The 21360-nt window shown below is 39.5% G+C and overlaps 1 protein-coding gene across 1 annotated transcript in view; it reads right to left on the bottom strand.

Moving 5' to 3' along the window:
* Positions 1 to 21360, bottom strand: part of LOC149192916 (uncharacterized) — a 194144-nt gene that overhangs the window by 44946 nt on the left and 127838 nt on the right. The window contains exon 3 of the mRNA XM_089404726.1: positions 6956 to 6981. Within this exon, the coding sequence (XP_089260852.1) occupies positions 6956 to 6981 (26 nt within the window). The remainder of the gene's footprint in view (positions 1 to 6955; positions 6982 to 21360) is intronic.

Genomic DNA, 21360 nt, shown 5'->3' with positions numbered 1-21360 from the left:
AAGGTCACATAGGAGGTCGAATCCAATCATAGTAGCCTCTTGTCGCATGTTTACCCCGGTTGGCTAGTTACTTGGGTAGATGTGGGAGGAGGGTGTTACAGAGTGGTATCATAGCATGGTTCACCCCTCGGACTAGATGGCCGGTGTGCGTTGGTCATGCATGTGTTGATTTGGGGTAGCATCGGATGTGCTCTAGGCCTCAAATTGTGTAGGGAAGCTTGGGCACATGTATTCCAAAGAACCCAGAAAGAGTTTTGGGAAATTCCACCCAGGGAGAATTTTATTAAAATATTTAATATTTTTTAATGGGGCCCTAAGTCTAAACTTGGTAAATTAAATATATTAATGGGTATTAATCTAATTGTGGGTGTAACTTCCAGAAGAAGACGAGAATCAAGCTAAAATTATCATAGCCATTAATTAGCTTTTAATCTGGGTCGTTGAATGTCAACGAGAAGATTATTTAAGAGAGCTTGATGGTCATTTGGAAAACACACCGAGAGATCAAGAGATCAAATTTCTGAAGTGAGAAGTACTCAGGAGGAAATTTTGATCGAATAGATTTCTTTTACCGTGAGGGGCATGGATAGTTGGGTTGGTATCTTCTCCAGAGCCCAAGATACAAAGCAGAGAGAGGCAAAGAGACACCAGACGGGTTGATGCTGAGCCAGAAGGGTTGATGTTGGGGCAGAAGGGCCCACGCAGAGCTAGAAGGGTTCACGTAGAGGCAACTCAGTCACCCATGCAGAAATCTGAGTTTTACAGAGGCGCTGACATTTCTAAGCCGAGAGGGCTAGAAATTGCTCCAAAGGGCAAATGTTTCCCAGTTGGGCTGACGCAGAGCCTGTTGAGGCTAACGTGGGGCCTACGTAGGGCAAGCGCAGAGATAGTCGGGAACAGTGAGTTCAGCTGCCGGAGCGGCTGGAATTGTCGGTTAGAGTGAGGTAATCTCATTAAGTTTTTCTACCAATTTATTTTCTCTGTAACTGGATTGTCGGAAGGGCATCCAGAGTTGTATTTAGAAACTACTGCTTAATAATATAAAACCCTCAGAGTTACTGCACCAGTTTTCCCACATTGGGTTTTTCCGGGGACATTTGTCCAAAAATAACGGTGTCATTTGTGTTGTATTTTCTTTCTTGCTCAATCTCTTGTTTCCACATATAATTTAATTAAGTGAAGGTTGCAGTGTATGTATTATGATATTTGTCGTAGGAAACTGCAAGTAATTTGTTTAAAGGAATTTAACAAATAGGAGTAATATTATCAATTGCTGCAGTAGGGATTCCGATTGAGGAATTTTCACAACACACATGTCAGTTGCATGTGTGTCTTTTACAGTTGCATTCCATGTGCTTGTTGCATTTGCTAGATGATTGATTTTGGTTGTAATAAGGTTTCCATGATGAATTTGATGTTGATTTTGTGGAATGCATTTGTCATGAGTATATCGTTGGTTACATAGTGTTATATGTCGCTTACATGTTGATTTTATGTCGCCTACTTACATCCTTGTATGTTAGGCTACATTCTTGTAGATTTGATTACATGTATCAGTCTTGTAGATTGATTACAAGAATTGATCGCTTATGTTCGACTACATGCATTTATGCGTAGGTGTAGTTGATTAGGAATTGCTTATGCATGTCATTGGTTTCATGTGGCAATGTGTACAATTGTGTAATGGTTGTTGTCATGCATGACATCATAGCATGCATTGTTGATATGGCCTTCCATTGATGATTGAACTTTATTTAGAACGATATTTATGTGTTGATACATTTATTTCTGTGTTGTTATGTTTATGTTATACATGTATCATGTTGATTTGTTGATCTTGCAGACGAGGTAACCTCCCCAAATTATGCTAAGGTACGTTGATTTATTGTGATTTGGTTTATCTGACATATTATGCATTGCGGAAAAAAAATCAAATGGCTAGCAAGGTGGTAGACTACATAGAATCTCCCTATGCATCAGATGAACAGCGTGGTGCGGGGCACACTTCTAATTTGGCAGATACATTGAGGAGTTTGAAGGAAGAGATAAAGAGTTGTAAGGCAGATAATGACCAAACCATACAGGCACAAGAGAAGAAAGCAAAGGCTAATGCAATACTTCATTAGTGTTTGCCAGACTTGCAACGACAAGGGCCGCTTCATATCAACCATGCACATGAGGATAGAACCAATGGGGCATATGGCAATAGGTCTCCTGGTAGACACAGGTCGGATTGATCTAATACAGTGAGGGATGGCAGGTTGTTAGACACTCCGGATAGAAGGGGCGATGAGTACAGGTACTATTCTAGTTATGGTTCTGATAGACATCATGATCATCATCGTTATCATCCTTACAAGAGGAGTAATAGGGGATACTTGCCGCATGAATTCAAGAAAGCAAAACCACCTACTACTAATGGAGATGTAATGAAGCCGGAAGATGCAGAGGCTTGGATACTTGGGATGAACAAATTATTTGAGTTGCATGAGTACACAGATAACATGAAGGCCATAATAACTATCTTCAGCTTGAAAGGTAAAGCAAACATCTGGTGGGAAGATGTTAAGCGGGTCAGAGACATCAAGATAGATGACTTGAGTTGGCGGGAGTTCAAGAGGCTTTTCAAGAAGAAGTACTTGTTAGAGAGGTACTACAACAGTAAGGCCAAAGAATTCTATGAGCTAAAGATGGGATCAATGACAGATGAAGAGTACATGACCAAGTTTCTGGAGCTATTGAGGTATGTACCGTATCTTACTGATGAGAAGGCTAAATTTCAGATATTTGTCAGTGGTTTTCCATTAGCATTTAGAGATCGGATTGAGTATGACGAGCCTCGGTCACTTGAGGAAGTCATTGGGAAATTGAAGCATTGCTATGAACAGTCAAAGTGTAAGAATGAATCTCAGTAAAGATGGAAGGGAAAAGACAAAGGTAGAGGTAAATGGCAGCCTAAGAGAACAAGGCCTCAGAATGCAGATGGGAAAGAAAATATGGCACTGCAAAAGAAGTTTAATGCAGCTAGACAGGGACACGGGTCACAACAGCAGTAACATAGAGGTGAGGGCACTGGTCGATTGGAGTGTTGGACATGTGGTGAGGAACACCTTAGGAGAGATTGTTTGCAGCATCAGGGTGGTAGGCCTAAGATATACAGTGCACAGGAGGCACAGACTGTTGGGGATGTTGGCCAGAGTATTCCTCGTATTTATGCAACAGTGGACAATAGACAAGTAGAACACCAGGCATCTATCATTGAGATGGACGGTAAGCTTTGTGATCAAGTTATTTCTATTTTGATTGACCCTGGATCTAATTATAGCTATGTTAGTCCTGACTTGGTGGATAAGTGTGGTTTGAGTAAGGAATTGCATGCAAAGTCTTGGTTAGTGCAGTTGGCTACAGGTACAAAGAAGCAAGTTCATCATTGGGTAAGAGCTTGTGCATTTGACTTGAATGGTATGTCTACCACAACACATCTAAATGTATTACCGTTGGGATCATACAGTATGTTGTTAGGCATGGATTGGTTGTATCTTCATAGAACCAAGGTAGCCTACTATGATAAAGCTATTGAGTGTGTTGATGACAATGGCGAACCAAGAGTCTTGCAAGCTAAGAAGAAAACCACATCAGATAGGATGGTGACAGCTATGCAAGCAAAGCGTAGCCGCATGAAAGGGTGTATGTTATTTGCAGTACACATTTCTAGTGATAAGGATAAGGAGTTTGAGAATGCAGATGTGTTGAGAAGATACCTAGTTAGGCTAGTTTTGCAACAGTTTCAGGATATATTTCCTGAAGACATTACAGAGTTGCCACCTCACAGGGAGGTAGACTTTTCTATTCAATTAGTGCCAGGGGTAGCTCCAGCATCAAAAACACCTTATAGGATGAGGCTGTTGTTCATTACGCTGGTCAATGAATCAATAGTTACGTTGTTCTTTACGCTGGTCAATGATTCAATAGATACGTTGTTCATTACGCTAGTCAATGGAAACATGTATACGCTTAAACGAGGAACAGAACTCGGGTTTCATCTCTGGAATCCACGTGAATCTTGGGTACAGGTATACGCTATAATGGAAGGACAGAACTCGCATAAAGGGAGGAACTGATCTCATATTTCCTATGAAGATGGGTGCAGGGATCCGCTAGTATAAGAAGCAGATTTGCATTATGTTAGGGCATCACTTTGTCTACCCTCATTATCACAGAAAATGCCTGGTCTTGAGTTTGGTTAAAAGGCAGACTCATGTGAAGAAGGTTAACCATTGTATTGAGGGTTTATGAAGGCTAGAAGAGTCCTAAGGTGAAAATCTGGAATAGGGTTGGTTCTAGGCCTAAGGAACTCAATCATTGGATAGCTCCCAGCAAGCAAGGCAAAAGTAGACCTTGAAGAGCAAATCAATGTCATCTTCAGGTTGTCTGAGCAGTCCATTCTAGTAGCAGATCTCTTTGTGTCAAGACGGCATTGAGGAGATATCCTAGACAATGTATGAATTCGGATTGTTGTAGGTGAGAGCATGACTAAAGAAGGATTGTGTAGATTCTGGAACTATAGCCTCGTTGCTTTGCTAGGCTGCAAGCCATAGCAAGTAGCTAAGGCTGATATGCATATGGCTGTATAATGAAACAACAGAAGGACTATGTTGCAGCATAATGAAACAACAGAAGGACTATGTTGCAGCATGATGAAGCAATAGAAGGACAGCTGCATGATGGGCACATTAGCAAGGGCAGCATGATGATACGAGAATGGGGCAGCATGATCTATGGGCAGCATAGTGATGAAAGCATGAGCAGCATGATGATGCAAGATGTAGCATGATGGTACCTCACAGTAAGGTGCAGCAAATGGACGAGATGCAGCACTATGATAGGTGAAGGAGTCACCTTAGAGAATCAGTTGTAGCAATATGTCTTCAACTGATCTCTGCCGATATCCAAAGTCAAAGTATTGACTTCTATTGTAAATGTACTCTATCTCTTTCTCTGCTAAACTTTGAAGAACATAAAAGAAGAATTGATCAAGGGTTTCCCCACACATTGTGGGGTTTGTCCCTGGCTAGCGCCACATCTTGTGTCCTCTTGTCTTGGCTTGTCTTCTGCGATTTATATTTATGTTCTATCTGCAGTTTACTTTATGCTGATGTGATTGCTAATATGGAAAAGAACTTAAATAAATTACTCTAGCATAGAACATACCTAAAATTTACACCTTTGGAGTGGCCCCCATATTCGACTTGCACTTTGATTTATTTCCTTTTCTAATGTTTGGAAGCCTTCTTTTCTCAAAAGTTCAAGTGGGGTCCTCCTAACCCACCTTTCCTAAGTTCTAATGCCAAAATATCTCCCAATTGCCAAAATTGCAAAAATGGAAATTCTTCTTAACAATATTAATTAATTAGGGATATTATAGCCAGTCCCAGCGGTAATAGATGAAGGAAAATAGTGTTGTACGGGTTCCATGGAATTCAAACTGACCCATAGTAAATTTGTCGGCCTATAAATCAATATAAGAAGCCTTGAATAAAATGTAATATACTAAGCTGACAGGGCCAAGCCAATTTTGGATGCAAAACAGACCAGTGACACAGATTGAAAACTGCATATTAAAAACAATTTTTTTTGTGATTGTTGAAGAGTTAGGTGCAAAGAAATTAAACTCGTCCATAGCATGCCTTTTGCGAAAACTTGATTTTGAACTTACAAGTGAGACAAAACTTGCAAATGTGTATTTGAAGGTTTTTTTAATTTTTTCTTCCAGTCAATATATTCAGTAGATGTAGTTTGTTGCTCCCAGTGTTGTACTGGTAGATGACCTATTTAGAGAGCAATCCTTATGGTATGCAATAATAATGACAGGCCAAGGAGATATCTGTATGGATGGCTGTGAAAGGAAGACCTAGAATGGACCTATATATGGATGAACACATTAAACAGAAATCAAAATAGAAGTTCATTGAGCCACCTAAAAAGAAAAAATGGGATGCAGTAGATTGGCCCAGTTTTTTTTTAGAAATTGATCTATTTTGTATGTTCTTGATTTCAAGATATATTTTTTGGGGATTACCTACAAGATCTAAAGCAGTATTGAGCTGATGCCGGAAGCAATCCAAAATAGATGAAATGCATTCTAAATTCTAATACTTTGTCCAGCTCATTTTCTTTCATATTTTTCAACTTTTGTACCCATTTCCTTCGCCCAAAAATTGCATACATGCATTGCACATTCAAGCACACTACATGACACAAATTGTATTATGTAATATTCAAAAGCAATGATATAATTGTTGACTTCTATATATGCTATTTAGGGATAACCTACAAGATCTAAAGCAGTATTGAGATTCTAAATTCTAATACTTTGTCCAGCTTATTTAGTTTCATATTATTCGACTTTTGTACCCATTTCCTCTGGCTCAAAAATTGCATACGCATTGCATTTGCACACTACGTGACACAAAGTGTATTATGTAATATTCAAGAGCAATGATATAACTGTTGACTTCTGTATATGCTTTTTAGGGATAACTTACTAGATCTAAAGCAGTATTGATCTGATGCTGGAAGCAATCCCAAATGAATGAAATGCATTGCAGTTTCTAATACTTTGTCCAGCTTATTTATTTTCATATATTCAACTTGTGTACGCATTTCCTCTGCTCAAAAAATTGGATACATGCATTGCACTTTCAAGTACACTACCGGACACAAATTGTATTATATAATATTCAAAAGCAATGATATAATAGTTCACTACTGTATCAATCATTGACTCACATGCAATTTTCCAAAGCCACAAAATTTGTCCACAATTTTCTAGAGTTATATTTCAAAATGTAGCTGAGATTAATATAAATTACCTCTTAATGGAAACAAAATTTATTTAGTATAAAATACTTATAATGCAGGAAAAAAAAAAGAATATTGAAATGAAAATTCTTACCGAATTGTTACTGTAATCTGGCGTATCTGTCCAACAAAATCAGGAAAGTAAAATGTTAATAAATAAGCACATATATTGCCACTGACATAATTTAAATTAAAGAAAAAGACATATTCTAGAACTAATTTGTTGAGCAAATAAAGAGTTAGAGTATACAACTGCAAGAACATTCCAAGGACGTTGCAAAAGCCTTCAATCAAGATCAAAAACTACAATATGAAAGATGGCCAAGTGCAGCAAACAAAAAGTTCCTAGCAAACAAAAAAAACCCTCAAAGTTTAGCCTGGTAAATGATAAGCACCGTGAGGAGCAATCTGAGAAGCTGGAAAACTTCAATTGTTGAAGTACATGACTTGCTCAGTGAAAACAGAATTGATACAAGTTGAGGGAAAGCAAGATGAGAAGAATTCCAAGACCCTATCGCTACAAAATGGAAGGATACAGGACTCGCTCAAAAAAGAGAGAAGTATATCGACTTGGACAAACTCCGCTATTGCATACAAAACCCAATATATCTTTACTTGAGTGGTGACATTAAAGAAAAGGAAAGGCCCTTGTTACCCTCTTTCAGCAGAGGTAGCTATATCTGTTGCAACATTTTAAAACACCATTGTAAGCCCAAGGTCACAGATCAAAGCCATGTACCAAACATGTGAGGCCTTGTTGGCATCATAGACCATGTGTCATGTTGAGCCAGTCTTGTTTTGGTCAGACCATGGTCGGTCCTTTTGAGTTCATTTCAGGTTCTCTTTGCCTTGTATCTGATTGAAGGGCCTTTGAGCACTTACATGAGGATTCATGGTTATATGGGAGCCTTGTAATGTCGGGGTGATCATCAATGTAGGGGCCTATCCAACCCACATCGGGTGCACTTATGTCTTTCCACATGGTTATGAGTATATCAAGTCTATAGGTGGCCTTGACTTTGGTGACGTATCCCTCAGATGTCTCTCAAACATAGCAGTCTCCCAATGAGTGACATTTTCACACTTCCCAAGCCCATTCACGCTTCCCAATGCAAAGTGGTCTCATAAGTCAAAAAGTCAACAGGGTGTCAAATTGCAGAGCTCAATGAGAGTATGACATGCCACATGAAATTTTCCCATTTGGATGAGACATTCTCAAGATATGGCTCGTCAAAGCTGATCAAACAGGTGGCACATGTTTCTAGGCAACAGAACAGGGGAGTGTTGGGCAAATCTTCACATGCATGACGTCAAAAGTGATCTATTCAACGAGAGGAACAAAAAAACCATGTTTTAAATCTTCCAAATCCTCAAGGGAATTAGAGATCATCCACTTGGGCATGATAACATAGTAGGACAGGTTTCCAAGTGGCTTAAGGGGTAGATTTTGTCAGAATTTGACATGTAGTATGCCAAAATTTGTCTACAAAATGAGATGAACAAAACCCATGTCTCAGTTTCCCCATATTCCCAAGGATATTAGATATCCAACATAGGGCATGATGACATGGTGAACAATGATGATGTGGCAACACAAGGCATAATTTGGTCAAAGAAGCAAGACCCAAATGAAATCAGGTTGAGTTACAACAAATCTAGGTGGCAGAATTGGAAAATTCATCAAGGCATTGGAGAGAAAGAGGTGGTCAATTTTGAGTTACTATGCATGGAAAATTCAAGTAAAAGTATGAGAGATAGCTTTGGAAAAGTCAAGGATAACATTAGAGCACTAAAGGATACTATTTTTCATCTTGTTGACTTCCAAATCCTTTGCAAGTGGAATGTTGGACTTCCTTGGGTTTTGTGAGAGTCAATTTGACCCCTTTGTGGGAAAAGTCAAGAAATTAATTTAATATATTAAAACATTACTAATTCTCCAACATGTGGATGACTAGTAAACATTATTTTCTAGAGGGAGTCAAACTAGCCATTGTCTAGTCGTCAAAAAAAGTTTTATAAAAGGCTAGCCTCTCCTCTAGTAACTGTTTTGGTCTCTGAGATCATTTGATGCCATAATACAAAGAAACCAATTTGCAAAAACTACTCTCTTGTGCATTCGAGTCATATTGAGTTTATTTTTCTATTCTTTCCTTTCTTGACCTTTCGCCTCTATCACTATCCTTCATGAATTTATTTTGTAGGTACAACTCTTTCATCACAAGATCAAAGTAGTTATCCATTGGGGGACAAACACTCACGTGGAAGAGAAGGCTCCAATCTTGCCCTCTGTTAGCCACTAAAAGTACACTTTTCTATGTGGTGGACAAGCCCTTTAGGGTGAATCTCCATCTGGAATCATGGGATCTTAGTGTTACAATTTTTACTTTGGTTGGGGCATCTCAAATGAGCAAATCCTCCTAGTGAGTAAGAATTTTTGGTTAGCAAGTTCAAGGCTAAGAGAGTGGGATAGTTTCACCCCGAACTCCTCATTCTTTAGTCTCTAAAGGTAAAGATCGAGAAAAGAATGGTTATGATCGCAACTTTATGAATTGGTGAGGTAAGAAGGCAAAGGTAAAAGCTCACTCTTCAACCCCCATTTACTTTTAAAAAGTATAAATGATCTAGGAGCATCGACTACCCTCAATCTAAAGTAAGTATACGAGCTTCTAGAATGTGCCGTTGTTAAATGACGAGATAATTTGGTACTTTATTGTCACCAAATCATTGTTGAATGTTGAAATCGAGATCCTTAGTGGAGTGGTTAATTGATTGTGTGAGAAAATTATGGATCTAAAATGATCCACATTATTCTAATAATGGCACACCTCCAAGGAAATTGAAAAAAAGAACACATAATCATTTAAGAGGACGTCATTTTCCTCATGAACTGGGCTAGCATGCATTGAGTACGATAGGGTTTGTTGTTGTCTAATTGTTGTTTGTGGTAATTCGTTAGAGATTTATGGAGGAATCGTGGATTTCAAATGACCACAATATTTTATTTTCTTTATAAATGTAAGCCTATGAACATATATGGCAAGGGGGCCAACTACAATGTAGATCGGCTGAGAGATGACTAGGGCCTTGAGAGGCCATAGGAAATGTAATATCAAGCTGGAGATTTAATATAAGAATATGTGTACAATTGTTTTATTGAGTGTGTTTGTGCCATTCTGTGTGTGAGTTTTATATTGTCATGTTTGTACATCCATGAACCAAGGGAATGTGTGTGAGTGTGAGGTTGAGGTCATGAATTGCATATCAAGAGCGTTGCAGAAATGGGAATTCCCATGAGAAGATTCACCGTCAAATATAAGATGGATCGGCCATGATCCACTTCAAACAATATTGAGAAATGGAAGATCCTACCGGCCATTTGTTCAGAAGATCAATGTTGAACCATTGTAATGATAACTTGTGACACAATAAGGAGTGGAGTGCCAGATTGTGAAAGGTCTTACGATGTACAATGAACATTGGGAATAGGAATTCCAAGGTGCTAGAAGAGGTTCCACGCAGACCTGTACATGCCTAGAACGAGATCGTTGATGATGGAAGTGAAGGTCCTATGAAGTTCCTATGAAGTTCGTAATATAAGCTTGACGAGCAGCTATGGAGTTCCTATGAAGTTCATAATACAAGCTTGACGAGCAATGCCTAGTCACAAGTTGAGGCCAACGAAACCCTGAATGTTGGGCTTGTACGTGATCATGGTGAGATGTCGAAGCATGTGGGAATAGCTAAGTTGAAGGGCGCAAGCTTAAGTTTTTGCACAATGGTAAAAATTAACCAATTTTCATGGGCCCATAACCCACAGGTCCCAAGATCATGAAACATAAAAACAATAAACGAAGGAACCCCAAAAACCATTTTCATCAAGTGGTATTAGAGCAAGGAAGTATTTCCTGAGTGAAGAAGCAAAGAACATGAAGATTTGGAGAGCAGCAGAAGGAGATACAAATATGTTGAGGCTTGGTAGGTGCATGGTCTTTGTTTTTGTGCAGGTAGCAGCAGGGAAGGTGAGAATATTTGCAGCAACCTAGAGCAAGGAGTGTTCAATTGGTTCCAAAGGAGAGAACCAGGAAGATGCCAAAAGACTGAGCTCAGAGGAGAGAAGGTCAGTGAGATATCATGTAGCGAGAAGGGAAGACTTGCTACTATAGAGGTTTTGTTGCAACTCACAAGTTAAATTAGTTACGAGACGATGAGATGCATATGACTAGGAGGTCATAATTTTTTTTTACCTCGGGAGTTTGATGCAAGAGCATCGACTACTCTCAATCTAAAGCAAGTATACGAGCTTCTCGAATACATTGTTGTTAAATGACGAGATAATTTCTTACTTTATTGGCACCAAATCATTGTTGAATGTTGAAATCAGTGAGGACCAAGTTGGCAAAAGGTCGGGATTAAATCCCAAAGATCTGATTTTTTCATCAAAACAATTAAATCAGCCGACTTTTTGCCGACTTCATCGAATTAATCCTGATTTTATCAGGAGTTGACTGATCCCTCTTTCCTAGGTCACGGATAAGAGGCCAAAAAGGGAGAAAAACACATTTGTTTGTTGTTTTTGCTCCCATTCATCCCTGTGGAGAGAGTAGCTATTTTCCATTGCCCAAGAGGATGAGATTTGCTAGTTTTGTGGTGGGGATTTGGAGATTTGTCCACTACTCAATGTGAGAGATTCAAAGTGTCGAATTGTTGTTGCCAGGTATGTATTTTAATTTCTCTCTTAGTCTTTGTTACACAAATGGCTTCTTAAATCTTTCTATAATTCTATTAGTTTGTTTTTATCTTATTTTTGCCTAGAATTTTGAATCAAAACATTGTTTAGAATCTAGATTGAAGCAAAACTTCAACTTTCAAGAATCAAATGACAAAAATTCAAACCCTTGTTTACTGAATCTAAGTGTGTTCAAGTGAGTGAGAAGAGGCATTTAAAATCTAAAATCAACAATTGCATTTGTGTTTGCTTCTTATGTGATGGGAAATTTTTTATTTTTTTCAAAAAAAAATTGTGCCCAGGTTCAAATTCAAGTTCAAAGTTTAAAACAAAATGCCAAGGCTTTTGGACGCTATGTGGGAATATGGTGAACCTGATACTATACCCGAATCTGGGGGGATCAATAGAATGTATTTGACTTGCAAGTTGTGTGGCAAGCATATGTCAAGAGGTATCAACAGATTAAAATTCCATTTGGGGCAAATTCTGGGGCAAAATGTAGACCTTTGCCCAAATCCATCTCTAGAAATCATCCGACAAGTCATTCAATCGTTGATGGATAAAAAGGAGGGCAAAGACACCAGGGCAACGCTAAAAATCCAACTTGTAGGGGCGTCAAGAGTGGGGGGAAGTGAGAGTGCTTCTTCAGCATCACCTTCCACACCCATATGTCCCAACCCCTCAACTTTCTCAACTATTTTTGTTCCTAGAACCACACCTGGTGCACAACCTAACATCAAATCGGCACTTCAAAAAAAGGAAAAGGCGGAAGCTGACAGGTTGGTCAGTAAGTGTCTTCTATGGAGTGATGTTCCTTTCAACATTGCCAAGACAAACCCATTCTACCAACCTATGTTTGATGTTGTTGTTGTCGTTGGCCCGAGGTACAAAGCCCCCACCTTTGCAGAATTGAGAGGGCCTCTTCTTCAAGATGAAAAGACTAATTGCACTTCTAGATTGGAGGAGTTTAGGGCATCATGGGAACACACTGGATGCACAATCATGTCAGATGGTTGCACTGACCAGAAGGGTAGGACCCTTCTTAACTTCTTGGTTAGTTGTCCCATTCTTTAGAAGGACCACTGTTGTATTAGGAGTCTCCTCCTACATAGTCGAACGACCTTAGTGCTCTTGATTAAATACACGTTTCATACCCTAGTACCCTACATGATCTTGATTTTTGGGAGTTTCCCCTGCATAGAGGGCTTGGTTCTCTTGATTAAATACAAGTTCCATACCCTAGTACATGATAAAATCCAATGGAAACATTGCAATCCCCCCAATCCTGAAATCCTGAAAACAAATAAGTCTGTTGGATTTTGAGTGAGATCTAAAATTCTACTTTCTCCATATGAAATCCAATGAGGGCGAAACCACTCTCAAACATCCTGAGTCATTTCATGGTAATGTTAAAAATTTAAGTAAAAGGATGAAAATGAAAAATAAAGGAGAATATCACTTTTACTTTAAGAATTTAACATTACCATGAACTGCATATCAACAGTAGGGCAAAAATTCACTTTTATAACTTTAGACACACATCTAGAAAATTAAAAAACAAATTTGAAAAAAAAAGAAAAATTAAAAAAAACACAATTCAATTGGGAAATGCGGGCTGTACGGCCAGGAAATGCGTTTCCGGCCGTACTGCCACGTTTCCGTTTTGGGAAACGTGGCAGTACGGCCGGAAACGCGTTTCTTGGCCGTACCAAACGCGTTTCCGCGTTTCGTCCCAGTTTCCAGCGGGAAACGGGCCCCCCCCCACGTTTCCTGCAACATAGATCGCAAGTGATCGCGAGTATAAATTGGCTCAGCATACAAACGATTTGATTCAAAACTCTGAGTCAAACTTGCGTTGACCGAGTTTGACTCGTGGTCAACGAGAGTTTGACTCGCGAGTCTGCGATTTCCGCGACTTCCCCGTGTTTTTGGCGTTTATTCCCGATTTCCGATTTCGTTTAGGGTTGCTGCCGCTCGTTGTCGCCAATTTCTAAACATTAAAGCATTTCGGGTTTGCAAAGAAGCTGCGTTAGTTTTCCAAACTTTACAGTTTGCAACCACGCCACATTCCATAGACGTCGCATTCTAGACTTTGCTAGGACGCCACGGGCTTTGCAGAGACGCTGAGACGAGCGACGCTGAGGCGTTTCGGGTTTGCAGAGACACTGCGTTAGTTTTCCAAACTTTGCAGTTTGCAGTTGCACTGACACCGCATTCCATAGACGCCGCATTCCAGACTTTGCTAGGGTGCCACGGGCTTTGCAAAGACGCTGAGACGAGAGACGTTGAGACGGGCGACGAGCGAACAATAAGCCAATGGAAGCATTACAGTTAAATTATGAAGTTTATTTTACGGTTTTACATAAAAATAACTATTGGTAGAAGAGAAGTATAATATTTATCTATAGATAGTTGAATAGATTCCTGATGTCCGAAGCATGCACCTCAGAGCCCTCTCAACTCAACTCTGAAAATCAGCTTTTGATGCTATTATAGACTGAGAGATAAAGATAATTGCTCGATGTGTATCTGGTATAGTTGATGTGCAGAACCTTCCCTATACTTGCTATGAGAAGCTTCTAGATGTATTAAAGGAGTCCAGCCATGGAAAATAAGATAGGGCCTATAAAAGGTACTCTAGTGCTTTCAATGAAGACCTTGCATAGCAACAAGGGAGCTGCATTCTTACTTGTTTCCACTTTTCAGCACTATCTTCAAAATTGGATGAGAGACAAGTTAGCCCATAAGGAGGGCACACCTGTTCTTACTGTTTCTATCACGTGAGAGTGCCACTTTTGGGTTTGATCAAGGCTCCTTTGTGTTTGTGATGGGGTTTGAACTTTGAAGTCAAGAGTTGGCTTTGGGATGGATTTCCATGCATGATTGGGCTTTTTCCTTCACCTGTTTTTCCCATTGATCTGAGTCCCTATACTCCAGCATGATAGGCACATTCGCACAGTTACTGGTCCTGCTCTTGGAATTTTCTTGAAGCCCATTCAACAGACAGACATGGTCGACTCTAGACTCTAGAGAGACAATGCTTTAAAATTTAAATATGCGCATCTGAAGGTCCAACTTCATACTCTCCAAACTTGTTGAGCAACTGTAGTTAAAAGTTTTTAATTGTTATCAAACATAATGGAAAGAATTGCATACTTTTGACTAGAATCATACATGAAAATTTGTTTTATTGAAATATAAGACAACAAATAAATTATCACGCTTGCATATACATCATTTGAGTCTCCATGGATGATTCGATAAGCACATATATGGAATTTTTAATTTTAATCATTTATTGTCTTTCATTGTTTACAGGAGCCAAATTAAACAAAAGGCAGTGGGCACGACTCCAAATCTTAACAGAATCCACCATTTAAACACAAGTCCAAAACAACAACAATGCCGAGGAAGAAGGGCTTTGCTTCGGCTTATTGTGACAAGATTCTCAAAGACGCCAAGCTCCTTTGTAAATTTTGCAAAGCGAAATGTAGTGGAGGCATTTATAGATTCAAATTCCACCTTGCACAAATACCTGGCCATGATATAGGTCTTTGCAACAAGGTTGGCGAAAATGTCAAACACCAAGCAACCTTGGCCGTTGTTATGTTGCGTCAGCATAATGCCAAGAAAGCAAAGCAAAATATTGAAATAGGAACTCTTGGAGTTGATGGTTTTTCTTCCACTACCCCCTTGTCACCTCCCTCTATTGAATCCTCAATGTCGTTCCCAAGTTTCCCACACATGCCTCCAAGTCCAAGTCAAACTCAAGGCCAAACGAATCCTCCTTCCTTCAACACTGGAGGTGGAAACATAAACACCCTTTTTGGTCCCCACACAAAACCTGGTTCCCAACCTACCTTGCATGCCACTGGTTGGAAAAAAATATCCATAGTCAGGAAAAGAAGGCCATTTCTAACTTTTGGTACTATTCTAACATACCTTTCCACTGTGCCAGAAGTCCTTATTGGCAAGCTATGATTGATGCAGTTGCTATTGCAGGTCCAGGGTTCAAAGCCCCTTCATCAGAGATCCTTAGGACATATTTGTTGTTAAAGAGTGTTGAAGATGTCATGCTTGTGCTATCTAAGTTTCGTTCATCATGGGTAGAAACAGGGTGCACCAACATGAGTGATGGATGGACAAATCAGAGGAATAGAACTTTAATAAATTTCCTTGTATCTTGTCTAGAAAGCACAATGTTTCTCAAATCAATGGATGCTTCAGACAAGGTTAAGACTGCCCAAATTATCTATGACATGATGGAGGAAGGCATTCAAGAAGTGGGAGAAGAACATGTTGTACAAATTTTCACCGATAATGAAGCTAATTATATGGCTTCTGGTAGACTTTTTTAGATTAGGCACCCCACTATTTTTTGGACCTCTTGTGCTGCCCATTGCATAGATTTAATGCTTGAGGACATTGGTAAGCTTCATTAGATACATGAGGTTGTCGAGAAGGCAAAAACCATAACCAAATACCTATACAACCACACTATTGTCCTAAACACCATGAGAAAATACACTGAAGGTAACGAAATTGTTCGACCTGCAGTGACTAGATTTGCAATAAATTTCATATCTTTGCAATCTGTGGTTCAGCAAAAGATAAATCTGAAGAGGATGTTCTTGGGACCTGAGTGGATGGCATCTAAACATTCCAAGACCCTTGAAGGCATTGAAATTGTTGCACTTGTGTTTAATGACAGTTTCTGGAAAGATGTCAAAGAGATTATTGTTGTGATGGAGTCCCTTGTTAGAGTTCTCAAGTACTTCAAGTCTTTTAACTTTTTCATTTTTAAAATTTCATTTCAAGCTTCTTTTTATTTACAATGTTTCATATTTCTTTAAATTTGAATGCTTGAACTTTCAGGATGGTTGATGGTGACAAACCCGCTATGGGTTACATTTATGAGGCGATGGATCTCGCAAAGGAGGCCATCAAAAGAAGATATGGGGATGAGGAGGCAAAGTATATGCCTCTTTGGGACATTATTGATGCACGTTGGGATAGGCAATTGCATTCCCCCTTACATGCTGCTGGGTACTTCTTAAACGCACAATATTTTTATGATAAGAGCAAATTTAATGAGGATGGGGAGGTTGGCAGAGGACTTATGACATGAATGGAAAGGTGCTTCCCTGATCCAATATTTCAAAGTCGTGTCTTTTCCCAACTACAAGATTAGAGGGCACCATCTAAATTGTTTGCCTATACCAGTGCTATACGAGAAAGGTCTAAGATGTTGCCAGGTACCCAGCTTGAAGCCTTCATCAATTCATTAAATTTGTTTAAACTTTATTTCGTATGTTAAATGTTTTATTAAATTTTCTTGTCTTTTTAAGTTTTTACTATTTAGTATTTAGTACTTCTACTTACAAACCCTTGCCACTTGCTAGGTCTTTGGTGGCAAAACTTTGGTAGTGATACGCCAGATTTGAAGAGATTTGCCATTCGAATCTTAAACCAAGCATGCAGTGCTTCAGGTTGTGAGCGTAACAGAAGCATGTTTGAGAAAATACATTCTAAGAAGCGCAACCGATTGACACAAAAACGCTTCAATGACCTTGTATTTGTCCATTACAATCTACAACTTCGCAACAAGCAAATACTAGGTGAGAGCTTGAATTTGAAGGTTTCATAATCTAATTCGTACTTTAAAGTTCAAACTTCAAAGTCAAACTTTAATTCACATTTCAATGTCTCATGATAATGACAGGTTTGGATCATTCACCAATCAACCTTGAAGAGATAGATTTGCAAACTACAAATGCGGCAGAATGGGTTCAATTAGAGGAGGCTCCTCTTTTAAGCCTACATGACTTGGAGAACTTTGAGAGTCAAGCAAGCAAAGGAATGGGAGGAATCGCTTCTAGTTCTCACTCTTAAGAGTCTTAAACTCTTAGTTACTGATTTTTTTTTTTATTAGTATGCAGTTTTTTGTAAACTTTTAGAATTTTGGTTCTATGTAGTCACTGGTTAGGAGTCAAGACTCAAGACTCAGTACATTGGATCATGTTTGGACTCATAACATATATGAGATACTTATTCATTCATGATATTTTGGACATCTATTGATATTATGCATTGTTTGGACATGGCTTTACCGAATATTAATGAAAAATGTTTTTTTTTTTTTTTAATTCAATATATGTGTATATTTTTATTTATTGAATTCACCGATTTTTTCCTGATCCGATTAAAACTCTTCGCTCTTTTGCCTCACTAATTTATTGCCGATTCCGAGTCTGGTAACATTGGTATTTCCAGGCGTTGGGCCTTCTTCCTCTAGAGGAAAAGGCAAAGTCGTTCCCTATTCCCGTAAAAGGACCAGAGGATCTCAGTGACTGATTACTTTATCACATGTAGATGACTCGTGATATGCATTTATTATATTTTTTGTTGATATTTTGACTCTTGAGAGTTGAGACTCAGACAAGACTCAAGATTCAGGAGTTGATTCACTATTTTGATATGTGATGTAGCACTAGACTTCATATACATATTATATATTAGCTTTCTTTACATGTTTATGTGGAAATACATTTATTTGATGTTGTGGATACTGTAGATGCTAAAAAAAAAATGAATATTTTTGTGTTTTTTAATTGTGCCGACTTTTTCAAAAACTCCCGAATTTAACGAGTTTTTCAACTTTTGGACTCTTGCTGATTTAATCCTGACTTTGACATTTTCCACATTGGTTGAAATTGAGATCCTTAGTGGAGTGGTTAATTGATTGTGTGGAGAAAATTATGGAACTAAAATGATCCACGTTATTCTAATAATGACCCACCTCCGAGGAAGCTAAAAAAACGAACACATAATCATTAAAGCGGACGTCATTTTCCTCATGAATTGGGTCTACATGCATCTAGTACGATAGGGTTTGTTGTTGTCTAATTGTTGTTTGTGGAAATTCGTTAGAGATTTCGGGAGGAATCTTGGATCTGAAACGTCCACAATATTTTATTTTCTTTATACATGTAAGCCTGTGAACATATGTGGCGGGGGGGCAACTACAATGTAGATCGGCCGAGAGATGACCAGGGCCTTGAGACGCCACAAGAAATATAATATCAGGCTGGAGATTTAATATATAAAAATCCGTGTACACTTGTTTTATTGAGTGTGTTTGTGCCATTCTGTGTGTGAATTTTATATTGCCATGTTTGTACATCCATGAACCAAGTGAATGCGTGTGAGTGTGAGTTGACGTCATATATTGGAATTGCAGATCGAGAGCATTGCAAAAATGGGAATTCCCGTGAGAAGATTCACCATCGAATATAAGATGGATCATGTGATATTTCCAATTAGCAATATTGCTAAGGGGAAATATCAATTTTGCCAATTTTGTCTTATTTTGAATTTACACTTAAGAAAAGTGGGTTATGGGGCCCCACTTGAGTTTTGAAGCTAAGGAAAGGCCCAAACTTAGGAGAAAAGGAAGAAAATCTAAGTGTTGGTGGAAGGTGGGGACCACTCATGGTGAAATATGGCCCCCCTAGGAAATACACACTCCTTGGAGGGAAAATGATGGGGAGTTCGATGGTTGGGCCCACATGGGAAATTGGGAGGCACATTGACAAAAGAGGAGGCACTCATTTTGGGCATTCTTGATCATTTGAGCATTCACCTTGACTAGCACGCTTGAGCTGGAGGCCAAGTCTGCATGTGCTGTTGAGCACAAGAGATTTTTAGGCGAGAATCTCACCCCTTGCTTCGATGGACTTCGAGTGCTAGCCCTAGGAGGGAATTCCATCAGTTTCAGATCGATCCAGGGGCATTTCAGCGTGTTCTTGGAGCAGCTTCAACAGAGACTACTTGGGCCTGCGCAGTCCCTTTCCTTGCCACATGTGGGACACAAGGAGGAGAGGAATTTGGGGCTAAGATTGTGGGAGCAACCCAGAAGGGAGTTTTGTTGAGTTTTTCAGCCATTTTGGGAGCATTTGGTAGCCTTATTTACAGGTGGGTCGAAATACCCAGCAGCTGGAGGAGCTAGGGGAAATTGGGCCGAAATTCCAAGGTCAACATTTGGCCAATTCCTTCGTGGGTTTTTGTGAGTTATTGGTGGAGAGCCCGAGGTTAATATCCCATAATTGTCTAAGCACCGGAGGAGGCCCTAGTGGCCATTGTTTGCAGCCAGCAGTGCATTTTTCACAGGGACAACACAGAGCTTGTTGGGGACAACCACATTGCATGTTAGAGCAGTTGAATTCATCACCTGGGCATTGTTAGCTTTCCTTGGGCAAGCCCAAGTGCATGCTTGCTAATCTTACCTTTGTACCCAACATTTATATCAATAAAATGGCTCATCTCAGCACAGATTATGGAAATTTATGGGTGTTTAATGTGTTGTGAATTTTGTGTGTGTTTTTGCTATGTTTGCTTTGTTTATCATTGTAAATTTCCGCTAGGAATATTACAATGGTATCAGAGCTCGTAGTCTTGGCTCAACCTGTGGGAGCAGCATTGGTCTATGACACCAAAAGCCAACAAAACGTGACTTACCCAAGGCAGAGGTACAGGAGCAGAGAGAGGAAGTTACAAATTACACTAGATCCAGTGATAGTTGAACCAGAGGTTGAAAGGCCAAACATGGGGGATAATGAGGGAGACAAAAGGAGTAAAGAGGAGGAGTTTTCCCAACAGCTTCTGAAGACCATTTAGGATTTGTCTAAGGGTATTAAGGAGTTGAAGCAACAAACTTGCAGCAACAACATGGGCAAAGGGATTCAAGGGGAATTCCAATTTGGCAAAGGGCTTTGGCACTTCGCATCACCACGGGGTTCATGGCCCCAACGCACCCCTCATTCCCAGTACACCACCCAAGACCACTATGTTGATTTTTGGGTAGCATCGGATGTGCTCTAGCTCCAAAAATTTTTGGAGGGGCTAGAACACATGAGATCTCCAAGACCCAAAAATCATTTGGAGAAATTCCACCCGGATTGTATTTTATTAAAATAATTAATATTTTTAATGGGGTTCCTAAGTCTAAACTTAGGAAAATTAAAATATTAATGGGTATTAATGAAAATATGGGTGAGAAGCTTCTAAGAGACGAGGATCAAGTCTAATTTAATCTTAGTCGTTGATTAGAGACTTAATCTCGGTCGTTGATTTCTCAATAGGAAAAGTATAAATGGAGGCTTGGGATTAGTTGGAGAACACACACACACGGAGTAGCACTTGAGCTAGTTCGAAATTCTAGGGCGTGGTTTGCTGAGAATTTCGGAGTAAGCTTCTAGTGCAGAGAGGGGCAGTTCGGCAGAGGGACTTCAGTCCAAGGCCGAGAATACATAGCACAGAGGCAACACAGCAACAAGGAGAAACAGGTGACGCAGAGGCTAGAGGAGCTGACACAGTCACTTAGAGGCAGCGTTGGGGTTTATGTGAGGTAGATCGAGCAACAGTTCAGTAGATTGATTTTTGAGCGGGAAGGCTCACTAGGAGGGTGACGCAACTCCTAGAGGAGGTGACACAGTTCCAGCAGAGGAGGTGATGTAGTTCCAGCACAGAGCTTGGAGCAGCCATCACTGCACAGCACTGAGGATAGCGCAGTCACTTGTGGGGTTTTTTCATCCAATTGTTGGATTTGCCAAAATATCTTGTCTCCGATTAGAGGTACTTCTGTCGGGTTTATTCTCTGTTGGGTGAGCCAGATTTGGCAACCTAGTTGTATTTAGAAATATGCATAATAATAAAACCCTCATATCCGCTGCATCGATTTTCCCGCATTGGGTTTTTCCGGGACGTTTAGTCCA

This window comes from Pinus tabuliformis, chromosome 2_2, assembly GCF_031772625.1.
Source record: "Pinus tabuliformis cultivar Carrire ecotype Pingquan chromosome 2_2, CPIR1, whole genome shotgun sequence".
NCBI classification, from domain to species: Eukaryota; Viridiplantae; Streptophyta; class Pinopsida; order Pinales; family Pinaceae; genus Pinus; species Pinus tabuliformis.
This window is presented reverse-complemented; position numbering and strand designations above follow the sequence as displayed.